General features: G+C 51.0%; 1 protein-coding gene across 1 annotated transcript; it reads right to left on the bottom strand.

Moving 5' to 3' along the window:
- Window positions 1-1,478: 1,478 nt before the first annotated feature.
- On the bottom strand, window positions 1,479-10,474 carry INTS15 (integrator complex subunit 15). The gene is made up of 6 exons (XM_059484477.1): window positions 10,277-10,474; window positions 8,947-9,168; window positions 7,095-7,260; window positions 4,940-5,467; window positions 3,289-3,328; window positions 1,479-2,187 (listed from the first exon to the last, which is right to left on the bottom strand). Exons 1-6 carry the CDS (start codon window positions 10,466-10,468, stop codon window positions 2,016-2,018), a joined length of 1,320 nt encoding a protein of 439 aa, XP_059340460.1. The 5' UTR covers window positions 10,469-10,474; the 3' UTR covers window positions 1,479-2,015.
- Between the last annotated feature and the right edge of the window lie 1,383 nt (window positions 10,475-11,857).

Raw genomic sequence — 11,857 nt, 5'->3', positions numbered from 1 at the left:
TAAAAATCCCACACGGGACTCCCAAATCCCCCCGGGACGCTCAAAAATCCCCTCAGGGACCCCCAAAATCAACCCCGGGACCCCCAAAATCGACCCCAAGGCCCTCAAAAATCCCCTCAGGGACCCCAAAAACCAACCCCAGGATCCCCAAAATCCCCTCAGGGACACCCAAAATTCCACCCGGCACCCACAAAATCTACCCTGGGATCCTCAAAATCCCCTCAGGGGCACCAAAAATTGGCTCAGAATCCCGAAAATCAACCCCGGGACCCCCAAATTCCAACGGGAGACCCCCAAAATCCCCTCAAAATCCCCCCTGGGACCCCAAAAACTCCACTCAGGACCCCCAAAATCCCCTCAGGGACACCCAAAATTCGCTCAGAACTCCAAAAATCAACCCTGGGATCCTCAATATCCCCCTCAGGGACCCCCAAAATCGACCCAGAGACCCCCAAAATCCCCTCAAAACCCCAAAAATCCAACCTGGCACCCCCAAATTCCCCCGTGACCCTCAAAATCCCCCCAGGACCCCCAAAATCAACTGTGGGACCCCAAAAACTCCACTTGGGACCCCCAAAACCCCTAAGGGACCCCCCCGATCTCCTCACAGACCTTACAGGAGGACCTGAGACCCCCAAATCCCCCCATGGGACCCAAAAATCCACTCGGGATCCCCAAAATCCCCCCTGGGACCCCCAAAACTACACTCAGGACCCCCAGAATCCCCCTCGGGAGCCCCAAAAATCTCCATGAGACCCCTAAAATCCCACCCGAGACCCCCAAAACCCCTCAGGGACGCCCCCCTGATCTCCTCACAGACCCTTCAGGAGGATTCAAGACCCCCAAAATCCCCTCAGGACCCCCAAATCCTCCCTGGAACCCCAAAACTCCACTCGGGACCCCCAAAATCCACCTGGGACCCCCAAAATCCACCTGGGACCCCTGCGATCTCCTCACAGACCCTTCAGGAGGATCTGAGACCCCCAAAAATCCCCCTCAGGAGCCCCAAAAATCTGCCTGAGACCCCTAAAACCCCACCTGAGACCCCCAAAACCCATCAGGGACCCCCCATATCTCTTCACAGACCCTTCAGGAGGATTCAAGACCTCCAAAATCCCCTCAGGACCCCTGAAATCAACGCCAGAACCCCCAAAATCCCCACTGGGACCCCAAAAACTCCACTCAGAACCCCTGTAATCCCCTCAGGGACCCCCAAAATCCACCTGAGACCCCCAAAATCCTGCCCAAACCCCCCAAAATCCCCTCAGGTGCTTGGGAAACAGGAGGTGGCCCCTGGGTCACCTGGCCCAAAGTTTCCCTCAGCCCTTCAAAGGAATAGGAGGCAGAACTTTCACAGTGTAAGGACTTGGTGCCATTCATGGTTCTAATCCTGAAATCAGAAGTTCTGAAGGGTTTTTCCTTGTTGTTGAATCCAATTTTAAACAATTCTAATTCTTAAAAAAAAAGAAAGCAGCAGATTTTTTTTGATGCTTCTTAAATTGTTTCCTTTAATAGGAAGTGCTGCTTTACTCTACCTTGTGCTTCGGAAACAAACGTTTACCTTCCAAAAATATACAGTGTACACATCCTCTGTAGCTATAGATACAAACATTTACAAAGAAACAAGCAGGCTGGAGTGGAGGAAAAAAAAAAAAAAATCACAGAAGGCCTTCCCAGAGCCAGAGCAGCCGGGCTCACCCTGATGTAAACAGCACCGGGCTGCTGCAAAAACATCAGAAAAAGTTCCATACCCCGCAGAGGTTTGGGAACATCACAAAAAGTTCCATACCCCGCAGAGGTTTGGGAACATCAGAAAAGCTTCCCCAGCCCGCAGAGGTTTGGATGGAGGAATTGCAGAGGAATTGATGTTGTCCATGCCTTCCTTTCGTCCCGGGATGCGCACCCGCCCCAGCGCTGCCCGGGGCCGCGGGCGGAGCTCGGCTCTGCTGCTCCCCAGGGGAAAAGGCGCTTCCCCGGCGCTTGGGTTTTGTCTCCGGGGCTTGCCGGGCCCAGGGCTAGCGGATGGGCCGGTAGGGGAAGGCGACGCCCGGGATGAAGGTCTGCACGGGGTGCGCGGGCAGCGCGGGGTAGCCCAGGGGAGGGGTGTGGATGTGCGGGTAGAAGCCGGGGGGCAGAGCCCCGTGTGTCGGCTGCTGCACCGGGCCCGAAATCACCAGCTGGAGAAGGCTGTGGGGAGAAATTCACACAGGAGAGACGTGATTAGAGCAGCTTTTGGTGTGGTTCTAAGGATAATTCGCATCCAACTCAGTGCTGCTGTGAAAACTGCATATTATATGGCTCCATGCAGATATTTACCATGTGTATTTTAATGTATTGATTAGTGGTGCTGTATTGACATTTTAATAATAAATGTAGTCTTGTAATTAATAAGAACTATGTTAGTGGGGTTTTTTTTAAATAGGAATGAGGCACTCGCACCAGATAGCAGCCCCAGGACATCTGAGTCTTTCAGAGAAAAGGAATTTATTGCCCCATTCTCAGAAATAACGAACTTCTTCCTGCCTCGAAGGTGCTGTTAGGATTCAGAGGAAGAAGTTGACACAGAACATAATCCTGTGTTTGAATGGAATTTATGCATCATGTATGAAGTGTATGAATATGCAACAGGCTAACAGGTGTTGCTTTTAAGGGTTAATCCTTTGTTAATGTGTGTCCTTTTCGGGCTCGTGCTGCCCTGGATGTCCATAACTCTTTGTCTTTATTATCTCATATTGTCCTAATTCAAATTGTCCAAATTATTATTACTCTAAATGCATTACTATTTTTATAATCATTTTATTACTATTAAACTTTTAAAATTTTAAAAACAAGTGATTGCTGTTTTTCACAGCTGCTGAGCACCAGGAGAACAGTGACCCAATTCTGATCTTTACAGCTGCCAGGAGACTTTTTCTCCCTTTCCCCACCCTTTTTTTTAAGCCCTACTCTTTTAGCAAAAAGGCAAGGTGCAACTGCAAAGCTAGAAGCAGTTGCAAGAGCTCAGAGTCAGGTGGGGAATTAGAGATGGGACAATTAGGGGCAGGTTCCTTGCTGGAATTTCATTTCCCTTTCCTGTGCCTTTGTTCTAACACACACTGAAGCCCCTTTCTGTCAGGAATCCAGGGAGGAAGCAACCAGCACTGTGTCATCTTTATCCCTGTGCTAAAGTGCACATGAATAAAGGCCAAATTCCACAGGGACAAATTTTTAGAGGAGATTTTGTCTCAGCAGCCTTTGAGTGTCTTGGAACATGCATCAAAGCCAACAGAGCTGTAAAAAGTCTCTTACTTGTTATGTGGTAGCCTGGAGCACACAGTCCTCAAGTCATCTGAAAGAGGACACAAGATTGACAATAAGGATAAAGGAGAAATTAGAGTGGTTTTCCTCTCTGCTGTCCTTTCTAGGAAGGTCAGATAACTGAATAATCATTAATTTTACTGATTAATTACTGATTACTGAATCTGTCAGTAACCTATCATCATCAGTCAGCAAGAGATCCAGAATCCCTCTCTCAGGCCCAAAACCTTCATAGGAGAGAAAATATTTCTCCATTTCACCAACTCTCCCCACCAGCCCCTTCACAGTTATAATGTTTGATATTTAAGAGAGATAAGCCTTGGGATGGATTTTGCAATACCAATACATCAACAAGAAGTAACTGAGACATAGGAAGCACAAGGTGTGACTCTGCCCAGTACCTGTTTTGTACTGGTTTTGGGTTTTTTAACCACTGTTACCTTAAAGAATGGGTTGGGGTTTTCTTGCTGGGATCTATCAACTAGAAATTGCACTTTTATCACCTCCAAACTTCTGCTAAAGCAGAATAGCTAGAACTAAGGAATTTAACAACATATCCCATTGATAAAGTGTTTTCAGGAATAGCTTAAGAACAAAATCCTGCCTTTGTAGACACACACAGCCCCAAAAAATTGAAATATCTGAACCCCAAACACTGAAATACCTGATATTTCAGCAGCCCCTTACACTGAATTACCTTCCACAGAAAGAGCAAGTGCTCAGAATGTTCCAGCTAAGAACAAACAGCTGAAATCAGCCCTCAGATCAAAACCCTTTGATTGCTGTTTGTTCTTATAACACTCAGAGTTACTTTCTAAAAGATGAGGAGGAAGAACAGTGAAATTGGACCAGCAGCACTGGTTCAGTCAGGACAAAAGCATCAGATCCCTGTTTGGCAGAGGCAGTTGTGGTCTGCACTTAATGTCCCAGCTGTTAGAGAGCTTCAAGCCCTCTGGTATAACCTAAAATTGTCTGGTTTTAAAGAGAATATCACAAGAGAAGAGTCTGTGTGGCTGACCCTGCCCTGTGTTGAGCCACTTCCTTTTTATCTCTCTGCATGTCTTTTGGAAAGAAGTGGCTTTGGAGACAGGAAAGCCAGACAAAAGCCAGGCTAGCAGCCCTTTTTTACTGAGTTTAGCTGAATTTGGACACCCTGTAATGGGGTCTCATTATAGGTGAGCTGAAGTCACAAAAGTTTCAGCTGAAGATAAATTATTTGCTTTTCACATTCTTTGTCTAGCACACCCACCCAGGGGTTTATGTGCTCATGGCCTCTCCTCCAGCTGGCAGACCCAGAGAACTTATACTGAAGAAAATCAAACAGTGCTTTTTAAATGGCTACAGGCAATTCTGAGGGGGACAAAGTGTCAGACACCCAGATACAGTGTCTGACACTGCACAGTGCAGGGCTGTGGATCAGTCCCCACTCTGACCCACCCAAAGCAGTGAACTCCCCTTTCTTACTCTCCCTCCAGCTATTTTTCCTGAACTATTTTGTGCACTATCACTTTCTAACAGGGCAAACTACTGATTATACTGTGAACACCTTGATCTTTATTCCCTCACCCCAAAACTGCCTCTTACAACTTATGGAGGAGAAGAATCCCTTGCCAGGTCTCTGCCAGCCCCACAGGCAACTCACCTCTGGTGCACAGGAGAGCTCCTGATGCCATGGCCACTTGCAAAGCCTGAGCCAGCCTGTCCAGAGCAAGTTCAATCTCTTTGGATGCATTGAGAGGATTGAGTTCATCAGACAGTCTGTTAATGTCCTCCACCAGAGGAACCACGTGGTCAAAAGGCACCAGCCCCAGGCGCCCATAAAGGTTTTTCTCCGTTAAATGCCCCTGGAGCATCATAAGGACCTGCAGGACACACAGATGCAGCTTGGAATAGAGCTGGTGGCAATCCCTGTCTTCTCCTGAAGCTGAGTCCTTGGCAATTTTGCTGGGAGGGTGTCCATTGGAGAGAGAGGCTTTTTTCTTCCTGGTGTAGGCCAGGGGGGCCTTGACGCACCAGCGGATGAGGCCGGTGAGCGGGGTGAGCTCCAGGAAGCCCATGGGCAGGTTGGCTGCGATGGGAGTGTTCAGGAAGGTGATCAGGATCAAACGAGGGTCCTCAAAGATCCAGGAGACAATCAGCTCCAGCAGGTCTGAGGGAGGGATCAGCTCATCTGCAGATAGGAGGGTTAGCGGTGGGTAAGCTGAGCCTTTGTTATTTTATTTATTAATTCAGGTTCTAATTAGTCTCTCACATACACTCATCCTACACTGTCCCAGTTACAATTTCTGAACCTCCCCAGCTCTACTGTTTATCCCAAGAGACAACTATGTTCCTGTCACCTTCATCTTCCCCACCTATTCCAAAGATACCACCAAACACTGATATTTATCCCCTTTCCCAGCCAAGATTCTCTTGTCATTTTCTTCTCTGCCACCCATCACCTGCTCATTTTTTCGCTAATTTAATTCTCCATTTATCCCTGGCCACAGGAAGCACAATGGGCAAGGGAAATAGGAAAAGCTTGTTGGGTGAAGAGAAGGAAGTGCCAATAACTTAACTCATTTATTTTAATCCTTACATACCTAAACAAATGTGTCTTGTGGAAAAACACAAAGCAACAACACAATTACATGACATAGAAAGGATTATAGGATTATGTAAAGCTTCAGGTGAGAAGAGAAAGATGGTCATGAACTTGACTACAGACAAGAGAAACCCTCACACATCATCCTGTCACAGGGGGAATACTGCATTGGAAGAGCAAGCTCCCTTTTTCTGTGTCACCAAAAAACAACTCAAATAAAATAAGGAATTTAAAAATTACTTCCTATGACTCAAGCTATTTCCTTTCTGACATGATGATGGGATATAAAATCTGAGCTCTGAGCTCTACCAAATACTTTATAAAAACAACATAAAGGCTAAGCCTGAACCTCTCTTTCACCCTCAGTAATGCCAAGCTGTTTATTTGGAGAGGAGTGTGCAAAGCATTTCCTTTATCAATAACAGCATTTGCTTTTCTGGAGTGTAGGTGGTGTTGGTACTCAGTGTATGGCTGTTCTCTGATCTACCATGAGCCTTCTGTGGCTGAGTAGAGCTAAATTAATCTCATTTTAGACACCTACAAGTGTCTGAGCAAGAAGCTGAGGCAGGCTGTGCCACTGGCAGGTCACACACACAGTTAAAGAGTGCACTGGAGTTATGTTGATTGTGTTTCTCACCACTGCTCCACAGAAATCCTGCTCCAGCCTGCCATCATTCAGAACTTGTTTAACCCCGTTTTGGAAGGGATCAGACTGACAGGCAACTGACTGAGCCCAGACAGATCAACTTTCACTCCCAGAGCTGCTCAGTCAGCAAGGCCCCATGTCCTTTGCCCTCTGTGGGGGACAACGCCCTTTGTGTCAGGTGTTCCCGGCTGCTTCTCCAACACAGACTCTCCCTGGTTTCCCAGAGAAGCTGTGGAATCCAAATCCCTGGCAGTGCCCAAGGCCAGGCTGGACAGGGCTTGGAGCAACCTGGGACAGTGGAAGGTGTCCCTGCCATGGCAGGGGTGGAACAAGCTGAGCTTTAATGTCCATTCCAACCCAAACAGGGCTGGAATTCTAAGTCAGCCACAGAGGGGTTATTTTTATTCCCATCCCAGCGCCAGATGAGGCAACAGCCACACCCCTGAGCTTCCTCTGGCAATAATTACATGGTAACACCTCTTTAGAATTCCAGGAGTTACATCTCTTGCAACAGTTCACTCATGGTGCATGACACTGCAGTTCTCACTTGGAAAGAGGCACTTTTACCTGAGGAGAGGTCGTAGAGAGCTGTGACTGAGGTGATGAACTGGCAGCAGAAGCGAGGGCTGGCAGTGAAGATCTGCTTCAGGGTCTGGATGGAGCCTGGCACCAGGTTGCAATAATCATCCACCAGAGCTCGGGCCAGCCTCACACAGAACACAGCTGGGGTCCTCTGCAGGGACAGCACACAGGGGACACACATCACACCTGTCACTGGGTCCCCACCTGCCCCATTGGCACTGCCTTGCTGTGCGTGCTCTCTCTCAGCTCATCAAACACCCACTCTCACAGCAATAAAATCACTGTACTGCAGTATCAAAATAGATTGTGATAGCTTGAGTTTATGTCACAGACATCTTTTATGAAAAATCCTTTCCTTAGGATTTTTCCTCCTGAGAAGCTGGGAGGCCTCAGGAACAAAATGTAAACAATGGTTATCTGCTGCAGTGGAATGCAACAGGTACATCTGAGATTGGTCTCATGTGGTTGTTTCTAATTAACACCAATCACAGTCAGCTGGCTTGGACTCTCTATCCAAGACAGAGCCTTTGTTATCATTTCTATTCTATTCTATTCTATTCTATTCTATTCTATTCTATTCTATTCTATTCTATTCTATTCTATTCTATGCCAGCCTTCTGATGAAATCCTTTCTTCTATTCTTTTAGTATAGTTTTAATGTAATATATATCATAAAATAATAAATCAGCCTTCTGAAACATGGAGTCAGATCCTCACCTCTTCCCTCATCCTAAGACACCTGTGAACACTGTCACAAGTTTACAGCAGCTGTGGCTTAAAACTGAAACCTTTTAGATCAATATTTTGACTTAGAGAGCTTTTTTTTAATACTTCAGCAACATTTTTTTCCTGTGAGGGCACTGAGGCCCTAGCACAAGTTGCCCAGAGAAGCTGTGGCCTCTCCAACCTGGTCTAGAAGTGTTCAAGGCCACACTGGACAGGGCTTGGAGCAACCTGGGACAGTGGAAGGTTTTTCTTCAATTTGGGATGAGCTTGAAGGTCCTTTCCATCACAAACCATTCTGTAGTTCAACTGGTTCAGTCCCAGAGCAACTGGTTCAGCTGCCATGCCTGATATTTTTAATGTGGAAAATATTCTGTGTGTGAAATCCTCACGTCACTTAACAGCTGCCATCTGAAATAAAAATGCACCTTGTCCTGCTACGTCCCACCCTGCCCTCCCAAAAACTCACCATGTGGGAGAAAAGGGACCCCAGCAAACAGGAGATCTGCCTCCTCCCCCCTTCCCTCCCAGCACAACCTTCCTGCTCCTGCCCCTGTGTCAGCTGTGAGCTCTGCACATCCCACAGGGGCAGCAGGAACACAGGTGCACTTCCCAAAGCCCTCAGTGGGGAATCTCAGTGGGAAAGGAAAAGACAGAGGAGATCTCCAACCTACTGCATTCACAGAAGACAGACACAGGTATTTTGTGCCCAAATTTCAACGGGTTTGTCTCTTCCACACCCAAACCTGCACATCAGGAAGGGTTTATTTCCCAAGCTCCAGAGTCAGCTTCTTCAGGCAATGTGACCAAGGTTTGCTCCCTGCTTTGGTCAAAACCTCCACTGAGCCCTTTCAATATGCAGGGTTTGGAGGGTTTACTGACAGTAAAAAAACACCCAAACAATTTTTTTCTCCCATTGCAGCACATTAATGGATTAGCAAAGCTCTCCCTGATGGCAGAGCACAGGAATGGGCACAAGCACAGACATGGGACAGCTGAAACTGCCAGGGAGGAGGAGCTGACTGTGACCAGCTGTGCCCCAGCTCACTGTGCCCACCCTGGAGCACACCCTGAGCCCTTCCCCCAGGCACCCCTGCCTGCACAGGAGCTGTACCTGCAGCCAGAAGGCAGCACACTCCAGCACAGGCACCCTGCAGACAGCCACTGCCATGGAGACCAGCTTCCCCAGCAGGGCCATCCTGCTGTCATCTGCTTTGTTCCCCTGGGGGCTGAAGAGAGATGAGAAGATGACCTGCCGGACTGAATCCTTGGTCTGCTCCTGGAAATAATTGCACATGATCTCAAGGAGCTGAAGTTCCTGAAGTGGGGTCAGTCTCTGAAAGAAAACAAAAGCAAAGCTGTAAAATACACTGAGCCTCTTGAAGGACCATAAAACAAGTGAAAAGACAGGAACAGCAAAGCCTGAGAGCATCCCTTTGGGCTAAGGGACTCAATATTTATGCACAGCACACACATTCAAGCTTTCTGAACCACCAGTGCATTTATGTGGTGACACTAAGAGCTCCAGGTTTCATTTGAACACCAAAGCTGGTGCTTGCTGCACCTGCAAGTGCTGCCCACCAAGTGAGAGATGAGACTGACATTGCTGGGGGAGGAAATATTTCCTCCCTGAGAGCACTGAGAGCTGCAGGGCCACATACTCCAACAGCCACCAGCACCTGTGACTTCTCAGTGCTCATCTCTGAGCTCCAGCTCCATCCCAAACCCCCCAAACACCCTGGCAGGGCCCAGCTGCAGCACTCGGGGATGTGGGCAGTGCCCAAGGTCCCCACCACACCTGGAATCCTGGGCACCCATCAGAGACTGGCCAGCAGCCCCCTTCCTGCCAAAATCCTCAGTCACCAGCACCCCAGGGACCCTGAGCTGTCATTTTGGGGCTTTAGCTTCCAGCAGGAGAGAGCCAGAGACCCAGCGCTGCCCATCTGAACCCTCAGCAGCAGAGCCTCGGGGACCCATTGCTGTCCATCTCAGCCCTCAATCTACAGTAACAGAGCCCCATAGACCCAGTCCTGTCCATCCCAGCTCTCAATATCCAGCAGCAGAGCCTCAGGGACCCAGTCCTGTCCATCTGAGCCCTCAGTCTCCAGCAGCAGAGCCTCAGGGACCCAGTCCTGCCCATCTCAGCCCTCAATCTCCAGCAGCAGAGCCTCAGGGACCCGTTGCTGTCCATCTGAGCCCTCAGTCTCCAGCAGCAGAGCCTCAGGGACCCGTTGCTGTCCATCTGAGCCCTCAGTCTCCAGCAGCAGAGCCTCATAGACCCAGTTCTGCCCATCTCAGCCCCCAGCCCGCGCCGGAGGGATCCTGTCCCGTCCTGAGGCCTCAGGCTCCAGCAGGGATCCTGTCCTGAGCTCCTGGGCCTGCCCTCGTGTGTCCCCCGCGCCCCCCGGGCCGGTCCCGCTCCGCCCGGGGTGTCGGTGCCGCACCTTGGGCGGCGCTCCGCGCTCCTTGGGGACCTGGAAGAGGAACTCCTCGAGCAGATCCGTGGGGCCCTTGTCCACCAGCGGCAGCGGCGAGTTCTGCAGCTGGCTGCTGAAGTAGATGTCCAGGTGGTAGAGCACCTCCTTGGCGGCGCTCAGCGCGTCCCGCCGCAGCAGCGAGTGCCGGATGTCGCTCATGGCCCCGGTCCCGGTCCCGGTCCCGCTCCGCTCCCGGCCCCGCTCGGCGCGGCCTCCCCTCGGCGGCGCGGACGGGCGGGCGCTACGGCGGCCCGGCCAGGACAAAAACGGTCACGCGCTGTCGCCGCCTCCGCCGGCAGCGCCGCCTGGCGGGCCCGCCCGCGGGGGTAACGGGGGCTCGGCCGTGAGGGAGCCGGGCTCGGGATGGGCGGGGAGCACCTGGGCATGGGGGCAGCTTGTCCTGGGGGACTCAGACAGGCGGTGCCAACCCTGGGAGGAGCCTGGCCCTGAAGGGGGTATTGCCCCTGGAGGGACACTCTCTTGGCCCTCTGGTGCTGGGGTTGAGCCAAGGGGTCTCAGCATGGAGGGCTGGAGCTCTGGGCGTGAGGGGATATGGGCCCTGGGGGCTGCTGCTTGGGCTGGCTCAGGGGCCCCTGCCTTGGGAGAAACTTGGCTCTTGGCTGTGGGCTTTGGGAAGTGCCCTTTAGTTCCTGCTGCCCTTGGGGGATGTGCAGGAGTGGGGTTTAGCCCCGGGGGGAGGATTGGCCCTGAGGGTGGTCCAGCCCTGGGGGTGTTGGCATGAAAGGGGTCTGATCTTTGTGGGGTCTGGGCCCAGAAGTGGTGTTAAACCCTGGGACTCTGCTTTGAGGGGGCCTTAGCCTGGGTGGGACAGGACCTGGAGGGACCTTGTCTCAGGAGGGTCTTGCTCCTGGGTCTGGCCCCTGGGGGGTTCCTGACCTGAAGAGGGATTGACCATGGAGGGTTTGCCTGGGGAAACCTGGGGAGCCTGCTGGGGGTTCTAGGTCCAGCCCTGATCCCATGGTGGGGAGCAGCCCTTCTCTGGAGGGTGCCTGGCTCCAGGGGAGAGGCTGGCAGGGCCCCCAGCCCTCTGAGGATCAGTGCACACCTTCTGGGAACCACAGCAGCTGCCTTCGGAGGCAGGGACATCAGCCAAGGCCACTGGGACAGCGCTGTGTGAGTGGCTGGGGTGGAGAGCGCTGCCACCCCCCAGCACCACCTGGTCACCTGCAGGTGACCACCTGGGGAGGGTCTGGGGATGGGCACCATGGCAGGGATTTGTTATTCTTTTGGGAATTTTGGCTTCACACCCAAATACCACGCTGAGATGGCTCCTGCTGGCCCCAGCACACTCACAGCCTGTTGGAAATGTGGGGTGCCTTGTGGGAATGATTTGTGTTGGTGAAATAAACACTTTTTAAGAGAATTTGTATCTGGTGATGACTGAGAGTTGCCCATGACATGCGTTGGGAAGCTGCTGATCCCCACAAGAGATCTCTGACATTCATTCCACCTTGCAGAGCTCTTGTTGTCATTTTAATCCCTCTTGGCCTTACCTGTGGTGGGAGGCATTGGCAGAGGTTGAAAGAG

Source organism: Ammospiza nelsoni, chromosome 17 (assembly GCF_027579445.1).
Source record: "Ammospiza nelsoni isolate bAmmNel1 chromosome 17, bAmmNel1.pri, whole genome shotgun sequence".
Classification (NCBI taxonomy): domain Eukaryota; kingdom Metazoa; phylum Chordata; class Aves; order Passeriformes; family Passerellidae; genus Ammospiza; species Ammospiza nelsoni.
The sequence above is the reverse complement of the archived record's forward strand: the minus strand, read 5'-3'. Positions and strand labels throughout refer to the sequence as shown.